Below are 20589 nucleotides of genomic sequence, written 5' to 3' on the forward strand. Positions count from 1 at the left end.
CTATTGAATGGATCTTCTCGCTTGCTGCTGTGTTGTTTACATGGTCCAGAACCAAGGCTTTCCGTCCAGATTGCAACGATGAATGGAGGAGACACACACAACAGTGCAGAACAGGCGTGGCTAGCGTGGTTTTCTTTCCCGCCCGCTCTCTCGGTGCACAAACCAAGAAAGCCTTTTCCTGCGGCGCTTCACACTCGCCTCAGAAAGGTATCTTGTACCCGCGGTTTCACGGTAATTGCAGCGAGGCGGTCGACGTCCTGGGTGTACCCATACACGCCCAACTCTCCCGAGCAATGCACAAGGGTTCTGTTAGAGAGTCTTGGCATGACAGCAAGCTTGGCTGTGCCTTGATTCAGACCCCAGGGCGACCTCTCGTTTTCGTTGCTCTCTCCTCTGTTGATGTGTGTCGACCGCGATGCCTGCATCATACATAGGATGTGCCTTTCCGTGTTAAAAGTATCCGGGGGAACCCCTCCGTCGTCTGCCCTTGCCAACCTGCTGCGAGGCCGAACTTGTCACGAACTCTCTCTTCTCCGACTTACCAGAACAAACCTCGGATCGACGGAAGATTTTCTGTTTACTTTGCGGGCTCAACCGTTCCAGATCTCCCGCGTGAGAACTGTCATCCTCTCCTCACCGACTGCCCTTGGGAATCTGATGTTGAAACACCCTCGTCCGAAATCCCCAACCACAGGCCCAGACCAGCCACCCAAGCACCACGACCAGGGGCCCGAAATCCAAGGGACTGGACCACGTTGATCCTGAGATCCCCTCAGCTCCCCATTTTCTTAATATCCTTCCATGCCCCTCCCTTCTTTTGTCCACTGAGCCACAATCCACAAAGTCTTGGTATTGGGGCTGTTCCACTTCATACATGTCCCTGACCCCAGTAACACCACTCTGCATCGGCTTGGCGATATCCATACCGACCACCGTATATACTCTCTAGAATCGGTTATCGAATCTGTATATTTCTGCTGGTGTCTGGGTCGACGACGTTTTGTCACCAGTTGTCTAAACACCCCCATCAGCCATCATGTCCACGCCGAGGTCACCGAGGTCACCATACCGCCAAACCTACCGCGAGTCGGTCTCGAGACGCCGAGAGTCAAACAACCTCGTTATACCCGAAAAGGCACGCACTTCTGGAATCTCAGGCAACGGCCGGGATTCACTACCAGTCTACAACAATGCCCCTCCTCATCGACGGCCGCCGCCGCGCAGCAAAGTCCGCGTTAAGCCCTCCGGCGAGAGCGGACGCAAAGGATTCCATCCTATGAAGTTTTTGAAAATCACATGGAAATCGTCAAGTCGCGCTTCTCTGGTTTGCAACTTTTTCTGGCCTGTTGTCCCGGCTGCTTTTGCTGTCAGATGTATGTTCAAGCTTGTGTACGTAGAGGCGAGCACAGCTAACATGATCTGTAGATACTCTACCCAATGAGCATGTGTTGATTTTCGTACTGGTTTACATTTCGATGATTCCTTGCGCCAACATGGTTGGTTTTGCGGGCCAGGAACTTGCTCGCAAGGTCAATCATGTGTTTGGTGTGTTGATGGAAACCACGTGAGTTAACATCGACGATTTAGCTGAAGTTTCTCAACTTACATGAACACAGCTTGGGATCTGTGGTCGAGCTCATTCTTTTCATGGTTCTCCTGAAAAGCAGCCAGTTCGCAGTTATTCAAGCGGCAATTTTGGGTTCTATCTTAGCGACGATGTTGCTATGCTTAGGTTTGTGCTTTGTCGCCGGCGGCGTGCGGCGGGAAGAAACAGAGTTTAGCGATACCATTACCGAGGCGGGAAGCGGTCTCCTATTGACAGCGTGAGAAGCCACACTTCCCCTAACACAGAATTCAACGCTGATATGTTCTAAATAGTGGCGTTGCCCTGGCGATCCCTACAATCTTCGACCGCTCGCTCCAGGGTGTCCTCACTGTGGAGGAGATCGACAAGAAAACCCTCCATATTTCCCGGATCGTGTCTTTGATCCTGATTGTCTCCTACCTGGTCTATGTTTACTTTCAAGCCCGAACCCATCACGGAATTTACGACGCAATCTTCAAAAATGACGAGCAACGAGATAACGACAAGCACAGAGATATCAGGAAGGCCAAACTGACTCTGACGGAGTGCATCATTGCACTTGTTGTCGCAATCACGTTGGTTACGTTCATGGCCATATTTCTCGTGGAACAGATCGCGCCTATAGTCGAGGAGCACAGTATTTCTGATCCGTTCATGGGCCTGATTCTTGTTCCCCTTGTTGAGAAGGCGGCTGAGCACTTGACGGCTGTCGACGAGGCCTGGGACAACCAGATGAACTTTGCCCTCTCTCATGTACTCGGTGCTACGCTCCAGACGGCTCTACTAAACGCCCCTCTGGTTACTATTGTTGCCTGGGGCAGACACAAGCATTTCGACTTGGTCTTCGAAGCTTTCGACATAACCATGCTCATCTTAGCTATCATTACAGTTGGAAACTTCTTAAGAGATGGCAAAAGCAATTATCTAGAAGGCTTTCTGCTGTTAGCCGTCTATACCGCTTTGGGGACTGCTGCGTGGTTCTACGTAAGAATGCCTTCAAAGAGCTCTCCTGTTGATCTTGTACTGATTCCAGTCCAGCCCAACCCTCCTGGCCATGGGACCGGCGCCGCAAGAGGAGCGTCCGAGGGTCTCGTCCATTACGTAACAGAAGGCTTCGTTCGTTGATCGGATAAGGGCAGCTCATTGAAATATTTGAGGTATCACGAGATCTTGTAGTGGTTTGGAGTTTTGAGGTTTCGGGTTCTCGGCCGGAGCCGGAAGCGATGACGGCATCGAGAACGGCCCCACACCTGGCCCCAACCGAAGCTGTCACTAGACCGAATAGCGGACTGGCTGCTGAAGCGCTCTTTGGCAATGCTACAAAGTAGCCTGCGGCCTCCAAGTCACGGCAACTCACTGAGACTTAGGGAGAGACGAGTGTCCCAGATGTCGTGTTGCCCTAATCATTCTGCAGAGCCATAAGGTCGGGAATCCTCCAACTTCCAACTAGCTGCAAGCCTCTAGTCGACGGTTACGACGCTGTAACGCGGATGTGGACGTCAGAATTTCCTTCTTTCATGGCAAGCGTAATCGAATTCCATACCAGATGAGAAAATGACGAAAATGAGTATGCTTTAAGAAGAGACTGCCTAAGTCTTCTATGCTAGAGCGACTTATCTTATGGCTGATATACCTCACATGACTAGTATTAATGTCATCATCGTCATGTTGTTGTTGTTGTTGTTGTTCCTTCAACTGTCGTCAATCAGAGGGATTAGGCAAAAAGAAAACATAGTTGCGCACATATAGAATTAGGCAGTCTTATGCAGTTTTATGTTGGATTTGCACATCGACACTATGACCTCCCAAGATTGTGTACCACTCACTAAGGCCGTCGCTATGCTCAAATGCCTACCCGCAAATGCAATGATTCCGTAAAACCTCCACGCTCCGCGGAGATGTCAAAAACCATCTCCAAGAAAGCACCAAACAAACCCGCTGATAAGCCCCCAAACCCCCACGTGCCCAGGTCAAGGTTCGAACCACTTATCAAGCTTATTCCGGAGATGTTCGATTCCGTCTCCTCTTCCAAATACCTCTACACGCATTGGCTATCCCCACCTGCGGAGCTATCGCATTCTGATGGTGGCGGCCTGCAACACCTGTGCGCCCTGACGGCCCGTGGCGGAAGCGGCTCTGCTCCACGCCCATGACCTTGTTCCCTCTGCCGAAACCCGAGATCTTCAAGACCGTTCGCGACGCCGCGTTTGACAATCCAAGACCATCATTCAATTCCGAGCCAAAAACGGCAACTCGTCTAGAAGATGAGGAAATCTTCGTCTCTCCAGCCCATTTCAGACAGGATGTCGCGCGCGCTCTTTTCTAGCGCTGACGGGCCGCACATAAGTATCATCTCCTCGCCGTTGTCGTTGCGACACGGGCCCACCTCCCCCTCGAAGACAGTTTTGTCTAGGTAACCCGTCAGACCCTTCCATCCACTAGGTGGTCGGGTGAGCGTGTGGACTAGCCGGCACTTGTCTGGGTTAGCGGTAGCTATGGTGTCGAGATCCTCGCGGCAAAGAATATCGTGTTCGGCGCGGTTGCCGTCAAGGACGAGGCACCTTGTTGAATCTTCAGCGTCATTCATGACGGCACGAAGTACCTGGAAAATGGGCGTTATGCCGGAGCCTCCGCAGACCATGATGAAGCGCTTGATGCTCCGCGCCTTGCCCGAAATGCTGCAGATGCCCTTGCCGAGGTACTCGAATTTGCCGACAGGGCCTTTGAAGTCGACCCAGTGGCCGACGGGGATCGCGTCGAGCGCCTGCGTCATCTTGCCACCGGGACGACCCGGAAGATCGTTATAGATCTTGATGAGCACATCCAGCTTTCCTTTTTGTGAACACTCTGAAAGGGGCGTGTAAGCGCGAATAATGGCCTCTCGGGTTACCGGGTCGCGCAGCCTCATCATCAAGTGCTGACCAGTTGGCAGACCGATGGCCTGGTCCGGATGCTCGAGCTTGAAGCTGAATATCTTGCTGTCGGGAGATATCCTTGTCTTTTCCGACAAAATACCCTTCGTCCACATCTTGGGTTGCAAGAAGATGGCCCGTGGACCATCGTCGTGTAGCTCCTCAACCTCGCCCAGAGCAAGTGCTTTCCTCCCAACCTCGTCCAGAGTACCAATGTGGTAGTCGGGCATCATTGCCTTTGCGTTTTCGCTGTCTGTAGGATTACGTCTTAGCCTCCAATGGTCACTTTTTGGCGCGTGTGTGGGAAGGGCAAAACTTACGAATGGTCAAGAACTCTTCCGATACATCCTGACCCGCGGCACTCGTGATCGACGTTGCACCACCTGGGTGGCCCTCTAGGAAAGGAGTTCCGTCGTAAACCTCGCCATTGACAACGAACCATGGCTCCGTCTCGCCTCCGTGCTGCCGCAATTCTTCGATGGTGATGCTTCGCTTGACGCTTTCCTTGGTCATGCAGATCTCCTTGGGTGGTTCTTGCTCAATCACCTCCTCCGCTTCACCTTCGATCTTCTCGCCCCAGAAGCCGTTGGACAGATTGCCACCGGCCTTCTTTACTCGCTCCATCCACCCGCCACCTCCCAAGACTGGCTGCGTGGGGTGCTCGAAGCGCAAGCTGTGCCCCTCCTTGTGGATGATGACCCTGAACCAAGGATTGTTCATCATACCTAGGACGCTCCAATACATGTCCCTCGGCTGCGTCATCATGCTCTCGTCCATTGCTCGTACCATGACGTCTGCTGCGTCGGCGAGCTGGCTGATGGGGATGTCCAAATCCCAGAAGCACCAGCAGAAGCACGTTTCTCTCCAGTCCATATCCACTCTGCCGCCGTACAGAGTCTCGCCCTCCGGGGCCAGTCGATACAAGTCTTCAGGATAGTTGAGGTTGGCAAGCATCCACGTCTTGCCGCGATCAAGGGTAATCTCGACTCTTGTGATGCGCCTTCCGCCACCTCCATAGGCGTAGCCACGAACTTTGTATGATTCGGGACCACTGGTCAGTGACAAGACCTCGTCGTGTGCAGGGAAGGCGATAGCGCTGTTGGTGTTGAGATCGTAAATGGCATACCGCTCGTCCTTCCATGTGTCGGGCAGGTCTGCACTGGCCTCGGGAGAGATCATGGTTGGCAGCACGCGGTTGTCGTAGATGTGATACCAGTTGCTGCTGGGCTCTTTCGTGACTATGATTTTCTTCAGCCACTTGACGCTTCTGCCGCCAATCTGTCCAGGAATGATGATGCGGACGGGCTTCCCATGGTCGGGAGGGAGCAGTTCGCCATTCATGCGGTAGCAGACAGTCACCCCACGGTTGGGGTCCATACACCAGTTCAGTTTGATGCTCGTTCCGTAATACCCGTTTGGTAGCTTGTCCGCGCCCTCGAAGCAAACATACCGTGCCCCTCTCCTGGGTTTTGCTCGAGCAAGGAGGTCGCCGATGCCGACACCCGTCCAGATGGCGGTCGACAAGCCGGCAGGGCCCCAGGAGAAACCCTTGGTCTTGCGAACCACGTTCTGCTCTTTGCGGCGGTTCCCTGCGCACACGAGGGTTACCGGGTACGTGATTTGGTCGTAGTCCGCGATGAGGTCCCTGACAGACATTTTGATTGGGTTCTCGACTTCGCCCTCAACAGTGAACTCCCAGTCAAACATGTCCTCGTCCGCGCATTTGGGCACAGCTCCGTGGTTTCGAACATAATGCAGGTCCTTGGTCGTGATAAACCCTTCGTTGTATAAGGCGCTCAAGGGTGCCTCTACATTGAAAGGGTGAACTCCAGTGAGACGTATCAGTCGAGGATCTCGAACGACGTGGCTGTCTGGTGTCTTGAGGTCTTCTGTCAAGACCTTGTTGACTCTTGATTTTGGAGGCAAAGGATACCCGCGGGGTTCTTCGGGGGCGAATTCATCAAGTAGGCCTGCCTCTGATCCGTCGACGCTATGAGATTGGCCTTCCCTCACCGTGGTTGCCGGACTCGGTGGGAATGTTATGTCATGTTTTGACAAAGATTCCCGCAACGAAACAGGAGGTGAGGGCGCGAGCACATTCATACTGACGACTGGCTTGTTGTGTGTAAGTTGGAATCTGAGGTGGACTGTCTTTCCTAACGTAAGATGAGTGTTGTAAGCTGAAATGTCTGAGCGGTAATCACAAGCCAGATAACTATGGCTTTGTACACATGAATCAGATCAAAGATGAGATGGTTTTCGATGAAGTAGGAGTTAAGGCGAAGATTGCATATCGGGGGGACAGGAGTGGGAAACCAGACTGGTGAGAGTCGGGATTCTGGTGAGTAAATACCCTCAAGAGTGGGTTGGTGGAAGAGATTTGGATCCCCTGGCGCGGGAGCTGTGTGGTTGTGGTGTGGGCGGGCCGCCTGCACAACGGGAGGCAAGGAGGGCAGACGTACGGCGTAGACTGGGCTGGTCCGTCATGGCATGGCGAAGCATGGGATGGAATGGGATGGTGCAACGGCACATCGCCAGACGGGATGGCACTAAGTAGAACCAGTCAGCCCGCGCAGTTGACGGAGAGTTGGATCGACTTGACGGAGGCGTCATGCCCAGTGAGGTGAAGGATGATAGCACGCCGTTCAGCAAGGTGCCTAGGCTTGACAACGAATGCTCTGGATCCATAACATACCCTACCTGATTCAAGTTATTTCCAGCCCCATAAACTTGAACAAAGTCCCGGAGAAAGGGCCACTACTGCGCAACACACAATCGCACCCACCAAGCGTCCCGATGAGACTAACGAACACACGGCAGCGAGCGAGGAGATGCAAGATTTGACCCGTTTTCGAGGCGGAGGGGCCTGAGCATGCTTCAACTTCCGCGGAGGTCGACAAGAACAAACGGGACTCCTTATCAGCGCGCGCCATAGCCCTTGCCTAGGTATTGTTTGGATGATGAATTGGCGCCTGCAATTCGACTGATGCCATTGGGGCGATAAGGGCACAAAGCACGACACGGCGTTAGAAGTACGGATGTACCTGGGGTATGTAGACATATAATTATCTCACCAGCGCGGAGATGCTTCAACCAACTCTTTTTCCTGGGCTCTCTCCCTTTATCCTTATCGGCAGACCGGGGTGTAAGGGTATGGGATTGGACGAAGCGTGCGAGCCGGCCCCACGTCTCTGGTTCTCAAGGACCTAAACCATGCTACTGGCACCGTGAAGATGGCCATGTTTAAGAAGGACGACGACTGTCGACGACTGTCGGAGATTTCCCACCCTCGAGCTGCTCACGCCCTACTGTCGTGGCACCCAAAACCATTCGCTCAATGTAAGCCAGGAGCAACAAGCAAGAGTGCGGGTACCGATGTGCCTCATCGGCATGCAGGTATCTCGTCCATTGCGTGGTGTGGGCATCATTCTGCTTGGGTCCAGTCGGAAGCCGGCGCGAAGCTCAGAAACCCAAAGGGACGGGCCCTGGAGATGTTCGGAGAAGCAACGTTTAATCATTCGCGACCATGTCCTAGTCGCCGAGAAAATGCCACAATCGTGCCTTGCATCATCCGGTATTTAGTCATGGGCAGCGCGACAACGTGGCCGCGCTCACCTTGGCTCACACTTTGTACTCGGATCCCAAAGACGCGGAGGTCTCGGCCGGTAAGTTCGACCTGGGTGGATGACGCCTCGTTGGACTCCTCCTTGAATTGTGGAAAGGCCCTGAACGCCTGACACGCCGTCGTTATCCAGGCATGGCTGGCTCATGGTTTTCTTGCTCTTGACGGCACGGGAAGTTCGTGTACCCCAAGAGGCATGAAAGGAGGCCATGGTGTAGCAAACAATCTTTGGAACCATTGCCTGCTATCCTACCCATCATAAGTATCGTACAGATCTCCATGTCCCAGGTAAGACGGGAGATGGAATTTATGGACACTATGGGCTTAATCTTGAGTACGACCTTGAGGTTGACGGGAATGACTTACCGCCCGGACCGCGAAAGCGACCGTGATCTCCCCATATCCACTACAGGCTTTCACCCGCAAGGCCACCTTCAGACTCACCTAGGACCGTTGTAGGCAGGTAGGTAGGTACCTACGGTCCGGATACCTGCTGGGCGCCTAGGGCCTGCCAACCTTGCCTCCGCCTACCTACCACAGCAACCTTGTCCATACAAGCAAACAAGGTAGCGCGCACCTCACTCACATCGACCTCCACTGGAGCATCGCCCGCATTGTCGACGTACGTCAAACGAATCGTCTTCTCGCTCCTGCAAAAGTGCTGACTTTCGGCAAGGCCTCGAGACTAACAAACGCGGTCTGCCATGGATCGTGCAAGGAAGCGTCAGTGACCGTTGCCTCAACTTTTCCTCCCTCGTCCTTTGCGCGCCCCCCTGCTGACTGACGTCGTTTAACAGGCAAATTGCGCTCCCTGAACACCCGCGCTTGGGAAGGCGAGACAGGTCCGTACCATCATGCCCACACCCCGCGATGCTCAAAAACGCCCCTCTCTGACTGCCTGTCCTCCACAGATCTGTTCGCCGCCAGCAAATCCCTCGATTCCTCTCTGAAAAAGAACACTGCCTTCATCAAGCGCCTCCGAACCGCAATCTCCGCTGCCACTCTGAATACCTTCCTCCAGGAGATACGCACCCTCAGCCTGCACAAATACCTCTCCGAGATTGTTTCTGCCTGCTATGAGGGCTTATGCAAACTCAAGTCCCCCGGCGAGATCGAGGCCGGTGTCGAAATCGTCAGCGCTCTGCACCAGCGCTTCGGCCCCAGCGAGTTTACCGAATACTTGGGATGGCTGCTTGGCAAGGGAATGGCCACGCCCGACAAGAGCTTACTCAAGTCACTGGCCCCGGAAGTCCGCGAAAAGGAGGAGAAAGAGCGCTTAACGCGCCAACGAGTGCTCTTGCGCGTCGTCACTGAACTTTGGCTAGTTGATGTCCTCCGGACCCTCGACGATGTTACCCGACCGGACGATGCCACCAAGGGCGCAACAGGCAAGGTTCCCGAGTTGAAGATCAAGGCCCAATCGAACAAGACTGGTGCTGCCGAGCCATTTCCTCTTGAGGTGCTCAAAGACTTGCTTGGACATGACAGAGAGCATGTCAATTTGCCTCTGCTCGTCATTTTCGTCAAGGCCTTTAGCTGGGACATTCTTGGCGTCAAATCTGCGGTGGGCGAGGGCCGAAAAACTGTTGAGGAGGACGGCGCCACGAAGGTTTCCAACGGCCCTGCGCAAAGCGACGGCGACACCGAAGACTCCACAACCGAGACCGATGAACAACCGATCACGCCCCCCGACCTTCAGGAGAAGTTCAAAACCATTCTCAAGAAGTACTTCGAAGATGTGAAAAATCACGTGGTTCGCGATCAAAAGTCCATTCATTCACAGGCCCGACGCAATGCTGAGGCTTACGTCAAATCTGGCGAGGTCTTCGAGGACCGTCAGGCAAATTTCGAAAAGCAGGTCAAGGCTCAGGAGAGACTCGTGGCAAACGCTCAGGCCATCGCGGATGCTATTGGTGCCGACATGCCCGATCTCAAGGACAACGACGATTCTTTGGGGGCATCGAATGGGTCAATCGGCCTAGTCAAGGCAGGAGAGTACCTGCGTGGTCTCGGAGATGGTGCCGGTATCTGGGAGGACGAAGACGAGCGTCGCTTCTACGAAAATCTGGTCGACTTGAAAGGCAAGGTTCCGGGAATTCTTCTGGATGATGGAAAGAAGAAGAAGCCGGATAGTGAGGAGCAAGTGGGCAAGAAGATTGATCCAGCTGAGGCCTCCGAAGCTCCGAAAGTTCCGGACCCGTCCGATGACCAGTCTACTGCGATTGCCAACAAGACGATTGGTGCTCAAGTTGATGCTGTACTCGCCCGACTGCCTGATCTCACAAACAAAGACATCATTGACCAGGCTGCCATTGATTTCTGTTACCTGAACTCCAAAGCTTCAAGGAATAGGTTGATCAAGGCCCTGACCGAGGTTCCCAAAGGCCGAGGCGATCTTCTCCCGTCGTGGGCGAGACTGGCTGCGACCTTGGGACGATATATGCCTGATATCCCCAAAGGTCTGGTTGACTATCTCGATGCCGAGTTTCGCAGTCTTCAGAGACGCAAGGACAAGGACTTCCTCGGCCAGGTCCGGTTGAGCAACATCCGGTACCTTGCTGAGCTGACCAAGTTCGGCATCGTCCCTGAGCACGTTGTTTTCCACTGTCTCAAGGTCAGCCTGGACGACTTCTCGAGGATGAACATTGAAATCATTTGCAACCTCTTGGAGAACTGCGGCCGCTATCTTCTACGCAACCCGGAGACCTCGCCTCGTATGGCAACTTTCCTCGAGACGCTGCAACGCAAGAAGTCTGTCCAGCACATTGGCCAAGCCGAACGCATGCTTATTGAGAACGCTGTCTACTACGTCGACCCTCCCGACCGGCCTGCCATTCAGCAAAAAGAGCGTAACCCTATGGAGCTGTTCATTCGCAAGCTGGTCTACATGGACATGACTAAGCGTAATTACAGTAAGATCTTGAAGCAAATCCGCAGACTTCATTGGGAAGAGGCAGAAGTAAGCAGAATATATTCAGGAACCAATCCAGAGCAGGGATACTAATTTCCACTCTCAAGGTCGTCAGCATCCTGGAAAAGGTTTTCTCTAAACCCGGCAAAGTCAAGTACGGTAACATTCACCTCCTCGCCATTCTGCTCAGCGCACTATACCGATACCATCCCGCGTTTGTGGTGAGGGTTATCGATAATGTTATGGAATCCATTTCCTTCGGCCTGGAGCAGAACGACTTCAAGTTCTATCAACGGCGAATTTCTGAAGTCAAGTACATCGGCGAGCTCTACAATTACAGGATGGTCGAGCACCCAGTCATCTTTGATACCATGTATAAGATTATGACGTTCGGCCACGGTGGTCCTCCTATACCGGGCCGCTTGAATCCCTTCGATCTTCCTGACGACTTCTTCCGCATCCGTTTGATTGCGACAGTTCTCGAAACTTGCGGCATGTACTTCGCTAAGGGCGCTGCCGGCAAGAAACTTGACTATTTCCTCTCCTTCTTCCAGGTTCGTGGGACTGTCGTTTCCAGTTCCTGAGTTTGTGTACTGACATGGACCAGTACTACATTTACACTAAACACCCTTTGCCGATGGATATTGAGTTCATCATCCAAGACACTTTTGCTCTCACTAGACCTCAGTGGAAGCTCGCTTCCAACCTAGAAGAAGCTTCAAAGGCCTTCCAACTCGCCATTGCTCAGGACCAGAAGGTTTCAGGGGCAGATAAAATCATTGATCCTGATGACGCTTCCATTGGATCTTCTTCAGACGACGAGGACGGAGATGCAGACCTACCTGAAGCCGAGGCCGACGAAGAAGAGACTGATTCTGAGGATGAAGGCATCGAGGTAAGAGATAACAAGTACTGTTGGACCATGCACTAACAAGTATGAATAGGATCAAGAAATCGATCTCTCACATCGCGATTCCGAGAGTGAAGATGAGGCGATAGTTGTTACTCGTCAGCAGGAGCAAATCGATCCGGAGGCTGAGGCTGAATTTGATCGTGAGTATGCTAAGATGATGGCTGAGAGTTTAGAGTCGCGCAAGTTCGAGCGCAAGCCACTTTTCGATGTGCCCTTGCCAGTGCGAGGTAAAAACAAGGAAGCGTCGGCAGGAGGAGAGACTGGAGAGGCTCCTGCGCCTGTGCCCAGCAGCACGATGGCATTCTCTCTATTGACGAAGAAAGGCAATCGCCAGCAGGTGCGTGCCACTTCCCCAATATTCCTATGCGTGTCGCTGACATTTCATCAGACGCGGACCGTGGAGCTGCCTTCGGACTCAACCTTCGCAGTGGCTATGAAAAATCAGCAGCAGGCTGAGAGGGAGGAACAGCAGCGTATCAAGAATCTTGTCTTGAATTATGATCTTCGAGAAAACGACGATCAAGATGGTAATCACAACGAAACAACACTTCATTCAAACCCAAATATTCACAACGTCCGAGCAGGCCACGACAAGCCGACCTCTTACCACCACAACCGATCGGATCGCGGCAAAGACCGCGGCGGACAGAGAGTTCGCAAGCTCCAGCTAAGTGACGTTGACTGGTACGAATCCTCGGCCAAGCGTGGGAACAGCTTCGCGCAGACACATTCTTCATGCTCCAATGCAGTGACGGAGAGAGATGAAAAGGAGCAGTCAAAGGCTTCCTTGACGCATCATCTTCATAGCGTTGTCGACAAGCGTGGCAAACCAGCTATGGGCTAGAAGCCTGAATCGGATGCTCGCAAGAAACAGTCTCGCGGATTCCGCCACACTCAAGAATGATTTGCTAACGGGGGGAACCTCGCTCTGAGTACAGGACGTGAAGAAAGTGCATCCTACGGAACTATGGTCCAGGAAACTATTCATCGCAGGCTATCAGACGCCGTTCACGAAATCGACTCGACATCAGAGTCGCCGGGAGATCTGGCGTGTAGGGTCGACTTCCAAGTCTACCACGACACAGATTCCGTGCCCCGAGCAACAGGAAGTACCACCGGCCGCCTTCGGCTAGATTGAGGCTTTCCTGAAGACTTCAACCAACAGCCAAACTGGATGGCCAGCCCACGAGGCCCAGCGAGGTTTGTTGGGTGGCCTCATGGCGAATGATTTCCAGGAGAAGTCACTCACGCAGATAAGATAAATGTGGCGATGGCTAGTCACGAAACTGGCTAGGATCAGCTTGACGGGGTGTATGGGGCCGTAGACGGCGGAAAGGCTCAGTTTGGCAAGGGCCGAAGCAAAACGTTCACATCTTCAGCATCATATCCGAGAACATGATATGCGTTTTCATGGGCTGAAATGTATTGCTACCGGTAAACATCTGGGTCATCGTTGCTTCTGATCTCCAGGCGGAAGACTCATGGCATTCATTCAATAGAGAGATAGAGGGGCAGTGGTGTAGCGAAATACAGACAATGTGTGCACGAAACGAGGTCGCCAACGGCAGGACCGGTGATACTGAAATCATGGTCGACTGATATCCGACCAAGCATAGCAATGTTTAAAGCGATTATGTGGGAAGGAAGATCGGTGATGACGGGAAAGATTATGGGAGCGGCGATACAGAAGGCAGGCCGGACTTGTAAATGATTTGCATCCTAAGCAACCACTTCTCGTGCTATTGCATGCATGTAAGCTTAGAGGATGGCCAGGGCAGACCGGTTCTCTAGCGAAGAATCGGGCAGCTAAGACACGCCGGTTGCGGATGTGGTTTGAGACAGAGGGGAGAGTGGGTGTGGTGGAGAGTGCAGATGCCCCTAGGATGGACGTGAAGCGATGGTGTTTCTTGGCAGGTATTAGCAGCTCAAGTGAGGAAATACGAAAAGTGTAAGTGTTTCAGTTGGGGCAGTTTTTAAGAGGGCGCCATCACTTGTTTCATCTCGTGGGCAACTCGTGGGCGAGAAGAAACAGGGCGAGGCAGTAGGGGCAAGTGGCATTGGGAAAGGCGACTTTGACTCTGCCAACATGAGTTTTCGAGACAATGATGCCCCCCAACGTCCCGAAAACATGTTGCTACGCAGATCACGAATATCGGACGACTGTGCCTGTGCCTGCCTGTACCTGCCTGCACCTGTAGGCGAGGCAGAAGTGAGTTTGGGAGTTCATGCAGGTACAAAGCATACCCTGAACTGCGGCCGCGGCAACGGACGAATAGAGACTGAACAGGCCTCCCGGGTATGGCGGACCATGCTGACACGGGATCTGGAATATGATGCATTCACGGTAGCCAAGGGACGTGGCACCAGTTCGCGTTTGGTAGACCGCGTCGCTTATCCGTCAGATGTTAATTAGGTCGACGGCGAGCGAGGAGGGGCGCGGCGGCTCCCGCAAACGGAAGCTCAAGTAGTACATGCGCGGAAGGTGAGATGATATGCGTTACTTGGGATGGCGTTCGCTTGCCGCTGCCGGTCGCGCTGAAGGAAATCGACGATTTGTATTGAGCTATTAAGTTCCTTGCTGCTTCAGTGACGGCTGGCTCATGCATATGGGCGCTGAGTCGGGATGGCGTGCCACTGTGGATGGCAGTGATGGATAGCCATTTGGCCTCCGTCGGGGGCCAGGCTTGAAGTGGAGGAGAGAAGCCGCAAACGAAGGCGTGTGTCATTTTTCGAATATTTTCGAGAGGCGCCAGACGGTGGCAGGAGGTCTCGTATTCCCGCCGTTGTCCCAGGATATCCTGAAATATCACATTCCAGCGATGATTCCATGCCCGCTCGGACGTCCACGGACGTTGTGGGCAGGAGGAGATGGTACCGGTACCATGTCCTCAGACAAGAGACTATGGCGGCATGGAGCCTAGCCTGGGAAGCAGGATGAGAAGCGCATGCGACGATCTGCAAATTGACCATTTTTGGCCGTTGCGATATTGACGTTGAGACGAACAGAGGCCTTTATGCTGGGGAGTGAAATGCGTCGAGTCCAGGACTGACGAACGTGCTTGCGGTTCAAACAATTTGGTGAAGCGTCATGATGGTGCGGTACGTCGCTCCGTATGTCTCCTCGGTTGAAAGCTTCAGCGTAGAAGGGTAGTGTGGATCCGGAGTTCGGGGAATTTGTCCTTCAGATTGGTGGGCCATTGAAATACCTAGTGAGAACTGAAGAGGGAACGACGGCATTGGCGATGTGAGCGTGCAGTGTGCTGTGGTGAGGAAAGGATTCCCCACACAGCCGGGATCTTCATCTGCAAGATTGGCTGCCCCTGGACTAAATTGTCCTAGCGCACCATCCCGGTCACTTCACAATGGGGCGGAAGAGAACCCCGGATGGGCCAATCGGCGTCTTTCTTGCAGGCATGTGTGGATACCCGGTACAGCTCTATTCGTCTTCGTAGACAGCTTCTTTCAATGTCGCCTCCCTACCTAGGTAGTCCCGATTGTCTAAGAAAAGCAACGCAGTCTTGGCTTGTTAGACGGTGTTAGGATTCTGGAAAACACCACAAGATAATCTCATTCGTGGGAGCCCAGATTCTCGGTGTTCCGCGTCAGACAGTCTGATCTTGTTGTTCCGTTTGTCAGTCATGGAAAATGTCGCCTGAAGAAAGGTAAGGTTTAGGTAAGAACACATGTTTAAGCATATCGATATCCACGGCAACCGGAGCTGCAGAAAGGTGAAAAGACCAAAATAAGGTGAAGATGACAGGATGAGCCAATGCCGGCCAGAGTCCTCAGATAGCTCAAACACCATCCGAGTGCGTGCATGCATTTATGCAGTAATTCATTCCTCTGCCGTACTACGATCAGCTTGCAGCAGACATCGATCACCAAGTCATCCATCCAGCCAGTGTCCACGCTCCACGATTCCTTGCTCTTAGCGGCCCCCACCGCCTAACCCCGGTTGCGCTTCTCGTCGATCAGGTCCGCTCAGCGGCTCGTCTGATCCTAGGTGATGAAGAGTGAAGAACAACTTGCAGAGCTTGGGTATGCAGCTAGGCAGCTCACCTGTTGCCGTACGGATACCACACAGCTCCTTTCTACTTTCCACCGCGCTCGGATGTTTGTCTCGACAACCCATCGCGCACGCGGTCTGCTTGGGCCCTGCCAACGGTGGGGGAGCTCTCAGGCTTAGAGACCAAAAATTCTCGGGCCCGGCTGGGCTGTGCATTCCACGCACGGCAGGCCAAGACATGTCCATCGATTTCATCCTGGTCCCTGCTCCCGTCGCGCGGGATCCTCTCGTCTCATCCCATCAACGAGCGCGGCAAGACATCGACCATGGGGCAGGCCCAATCCGACCAAGCATGGGAAGAACGTCCGTTGTGTCTGCCAGCTTGCCGTCTTCGCCGCAGGTCGGAAATGTGCCTTGATCTATTCATCTACGGATACCCGTACCAGGGGTCCAACTGACACCACCAAATATCTTACATGCTCTCTCGTTCTCGGCCTGGGAAGCTCTAGCAGCATTTCTGGGCGGAGCTCTTGCCACGATGGCAGCCCCGAACGTCATCGTTCCCACGCTGCGCAGACGAAGCCGGAGGCGTCTAACACCGCGCACCAAAAGACGCCTCCGGGACCCGAGAGGCGTGCACTTTGCAGCAGCGTGCAGTGCGTGTGGTGCCTCGAACCGGCCGGTCTCAATATCAAAGGGCCAACCCATGTGTGAATTCGGGCGGCCGTACGCGCTTGATGCCCCCCAAATTATTCTCTAGCTCGGTGTCGGCGTCCATCCAAACAACTGTGACCTGACCCGTGCATGTTGGGCATCCCTGAACGTTGCTTGCTCGCTTTTCTGTGTGTTTTTTCTGGGTGTTTGTTTGCTTCCCTGCTTGCTCTCTTCTGTTTGGCTTATTCACTCAATCAGCCTGTGCCGGAAAGATCGAAACCGGGCGTGTTGCCTAGGGTCGAGTCTCGAACCCATCGGTGCCTCTCCGTCGACGGCCCCTTTCCCTTTCCGTCGCCCCCCCACGTCAAGCTCAGGACCTCTCAAGACGTATATACAAGCCGGTCAACCCGTCCCATCATCTGATTGTCCATTCAGCGCCTCTTTAGCTCCCATCACTCCTCAGCTCTTCTTTGTCCTCGACTGCTGATCCCGCCGATGATATACTCGTTGACCTCATAAGACCTGACTGACGACTCGATCATATCCGACCAACCTTGTGGCACTTGGGAAGCCAGAAGGGGGGATAGCGTTGGTTTGGGAGGTGAGTTGATGCCTCATCCGGTAACTGAGAAGGTACCCCAGACTCACACGCATCAAAAAGGCAACGGCGCCCACAAACACTCGCCTTTGGGAGGACAAAACCCGTCTCTCGGGAGCATCTATCCCATCAGCAAGTACGGAAATCAGCCGCATAATCAGTGGTGCACTGGTTCGAAAAGTTCTACCCCGGGTCGCCACCCTCCGAGCCACGATACCTTCCTCCAGCCCGACTTTTCCTGTTCCACAAACTCTCGGGAACCAGTGATAAAGATAGCACACCCCAAACAAGCGAACTGTAACCACCCGAGCACACCACGTCGAACCTGCACGACCCCGTCTCTTACACCGCGACTTGAATTTTCTTGGGACGGCTAAGGGGCAACCTTCCGTCAGGCACTTCGCCCTCCCGGGTTTGGCAAACGAGCCTGCATAGCTCTTCACCTCATCATCTGTAGCTCAGAGAACAACAGATATCGATCATACAAGATGGCGGGCGATGTGGAATACTCATGGGCGCCCAAAGACGTAAGCAACGACCATTTGGCAAAGACTCTTTGGCCAGTCTTGACTAACGCGATGTTCAGATCGTTTACACGGCGATTGTCGGCGTGGTGATGCTGGCTGCCATCTTGGAATGGTTCTTGTGGATTGCTGCATTTTGTTACTGCCTGTGGAAGGTCTTCCTCAAGGCCGAACATTGGACTATTAGGGTACTGGCAGTCGTCGTTGGCATCCTGTTCACATGCTTCAGGTAGGTACTCGGCGTGCGGACCATATCCTCAGACCCCACTGACCCTATTGCAGAGCCATTTTCCTCCCCATCATGATCGTCACTCTGCCGCTACCTAGTGTGGTCGTTGCAGTGTGGCCTGACGCCATGGTCAAGGGCCTTCAATGGTTTGCCTTCTGGAGTTTTGCCGGTCTCTTGACCATTCCATGGCTCTTCTGCGTTTACCAATTGGTTACAAATCAGCTGGGTCGCACAAAGAGAATCAAGCAGGTTCTCGACGAAGTCTCCGCACCAAAGGTTGTGATTGTCATGCCCGTTTACAAAGAAGACCCCGATGTCCTTGTCGTCGCCATCAACTCTGTCGTCGACTGCGACTACCCGCCGTCATGTATTCACGTCTTCCTGTCATTTGATGGCGACCAGGAGGATGAATTGTACTTGAACACCCTCGAAAAACTAGGAGTGCCATTGACCCTCGAGACGTACCCCAAGAGTATCGACGTTACCTACAAGTCCGCTCGCATTACGGTTTCCCGTTTCCCCCACGGAGGAAAGCGCCACTGCCAGAAGGCTACGTTCAAGCTCATCGACAAGGTCTACGAGACTTACCTCAAGAGAAACGACAACCTCTTCATTCTCTTCATCGACTCTGATTGCATTCTCGACCCTACTTGCCTGCAGAACTTCGTTTTCGACATGGAACTGAGCCCCGGCAACCACCGAGACATGTTGGCCATGACTGGTGTTATCACGTCTACGACTAAGAAGCACAGCTTGATCACCCTACTTCAAGACATGGAGTATATTCACGGCCAACTCTTTGAGCGTACTGTCGAGTCAGGATGCGGTGCCGTCACCTGTCTTCCTGGAGCTTTGACAATGCTACGTTTCTCGGCATTTCGTCGCATGGCCAAGTACTACTTTGCTGATAAGGCGGAGCAATGCGAGGATCTCTTCGACTTTGCAAAGTGCCATTTGGGTGAAGACCGTTGGCTCACTCATTTGTTCATGATTGGAGCCAAGAAGCGGTATCAGATCCAAATGTGCACTTCGGCCTTCTGCAAAACTGAGGCTGTCCAGACTTACAGGTCTCTTATCAAGCAGCGTCGGCGTTGGTTCCTGGGTTTCATCACCAACGAGGTTTGCATGCTTACTGACTGGCGTCTTTGGAGACGTTATCCCCTTCTGGTTCTTGTCCGCTTCATGCAAAACACCATCCGTACTACGGCCCTCTTGTTCTTCATCATGGTCCTTGCCATCATCACGACTTCCAAGAAGGTCGAGAACTTGCCGGTCGGATTTATCGCCATCTCCTTGGGTTTGAACTGGCTGATGATGTTGTACTTCGGTGCCAAGCTGAGGAGATTCAAGATCTGGCTGTACCCCATCATGTTCATCCTGAACCCCTTCTTCAACTGGTTCTACATGGTTTACGGCATTTTCACCGCCGGTCAGAGAACCTGGGGAGGACCGAGAGCCGACGCCGCCACTGCCGATGTTGATACCACACCTCAGGAAGCCATTGAGCAAGCCAAGGAAAATGGAGACGAACTCAACATTGTGCCGGAGAGTTTCATCCCTGCCACACAGGCTCGCAAGGAAAGCATTGCAGGTGGCAAGGGAAACATGGGACCAATGGGTCGAAAGCACAGTGTGGTACAGCCACCTTCAAACCTCGAGGGACGTTTCGCAGCCAGAGAGAAGACGGCCAGCGGATGGTATGTCAACGCAGAAGACTCTCCGGTCACCGTCAACCGGTCCGGGCCAAGCGGGTTCGGGCCGGCGTGGGCCTTGCAGTCGCGCGACTCGTTCGACAGTATGGTGTCGTCGCAGACCGCTGGCAACTCGGTCTATGTTCCTCGACGTGTGGAGAGTATCATGGGCGACGAAGACCGCAAGAAGTATGAAATGGCACAGCAGAGCCAGTTCAACCAGTTCTTGGCGAATTCTAAGCGATTCGGCGGACAGCAGGCTTCGGGTCAGGTATACGAGTACTCCGAGTCGGAAATGAAGCGAGCCGGATACCATGACGCTGACCCATTGGAAGGGGGCCCTTACACAGACAATGTGAGGCTGGCAAACGTTGATAATCGGCCCAAGTCTGGTGAAGGTCGTCAAGGCCTTGCCGCGTCACACTCGGCACGAAGCGGCCGGAGCCCTCTGGCACGTGCCAGTCTCGTTCGCACAAGCCCGTTGGAAGACGTTCAGTCTGAGGGAGAGAGCTCCAGCAACGGCGGTGAGCCCAGCCGAGACCACTCCCCCAAGGGAAATGGCAGGTGAAGCAGCTGAAAACGGAGACTGAAGTGTGGGGTTTGGTGAGAAGAATGGATTCATATGCATATTACTGGCGTTGGTACGGGGGTTCAGAGAAGAGCTGACAGTTAAAGAGGTGTGGGCACCATCAACATCATTCCTTTTGTATACTCAAATCGTTGTGCCCACACGTCGGCCATGTAAAAGCCTGAAAGCGAAGAGTTTGTTTGTGTCGAGTTTGTGCGGCAGTCGGCAGATGATAACAATATCCGACCTATTAGCAAGATTTACCTAATGCAATGTGGCTTCGAAGCGATTGAAATCTTGGGTTGTGATGATATTGGGTAATGAGAGGTGATGGCACAGCCAGTGGTAGGCCGAAGGAGGAAGAACCATGGTAAGC

At 53.4% G+C, this 20589-nt stretch overlaps 4 protein-coding genes across 4 annotated transcripts; 3 read left to right on the forward strand and 1 right to left on the reverse strand.

Annotated features, from left to right (window-relative positions):
- Positions 1 to 1036: 1036 nt before the first annotated feature.
- VCX1-2 (Vacuolar calcium ion transporter) lies at positions 1037 to 2710 on the forward strand (the record flags this gene model as incomplete). Its single annotated transcript, XM_032022638.1, has 5 exons — positions 1037 to 1373; positions 1426 to 1564; positions 1617 to 1823; positions 1879 to 2569; positions 2624 to 2710. 5 exons carry the CDS (start codon positions 1037 to 1039, stop codon positions 2708 to 2710), a joined length of 1461 nt encoding a protein of 486 aa, XP_031880561.1.
- Positions 2711 to 3842: 1132 nt separating this feature from the next.
- Positions 3843 to 7371, reverse strand: CGGC5_v003793 (Nitrate reductase; the record flags this gene model as incomplete). The annotated part of the gene is made up of 5 exons (XM_032022637.2): positions 3843 to 4750; positions 4818 to 6487; positions 6960 to 7046; positions 7193 to 7254; positions 7309 to 7371. 5 exons carry the CDS (start codon positions 7369 to 7371, stop codon positions 3843 to 3845), a joined length of 2790 nt encoding a protein of 929 aa, XP_031880501.2.
- Positions 7372 to 8823: 1452 nt separating this feature from the next.
- On the forward strand, positions 8824 to 12888 carry UPF2 (Regulator of nonsense transcripts 2; the record flags this gene model as incomplete). The annotated part of the gene is made up of 9 exons (XM_032022636.1): positions 8824 to 8842; positions 8917 to 8961; positions 9031 to 11078; positions 11138 to 11584; positions 11638 to 11925; positions 11975 to 12280; positions 12332 to 12470; positions 12528 to 12627; positions 12882 to 12888. 9 exons carry the CDS (start codon positions 8824 to 8826, stop codon positions 12886 to 12888), a joined length of 3399 nt encoding a protein of 1132 aa, XP_031880526.1.
- Positions 12889 to 16487: 3599 nt separating this feature from the next.
- Positions 16488 to 20004, forward strand: chsD (Chitin synthase D; the record flags this gene model as incomplete). Its single annotated transcript, XM_066151186.1, has 7 exons — positions 16488 to 16605; positions 17124 to 17204; positions 17265 to 17337; positions 17659 to 17728; positions 17788 to 17954; positions 18008 to 19916; positions 19981 to 20004. 7 exons carry the CDS (start codon positions 16488 to 16490, stop codon positions 20002 to 20004), a joined length of 2442 nt encoding a protein of 813 aa, XP_066009313.1.
- Between the last annotated feature and the right edge of the window lie 585 nt (positions 20005 to 20589).

This window comes from Colletotrichum fructicola (genome assembly GCF_000319635.2).
Source record: "Colletotrichum fructicola Nara gc5 chromosome Unknown KSG_Nara_v1_contig02, whole genome shotgun sequence".
Taxonomy (NCBI): Eukaryota; Fungi; Ascomycota; class Sordariomycetes; order Glomerellales; family Glomerellaceae; genus Colletotrichum; species Colletotrichum fructicola.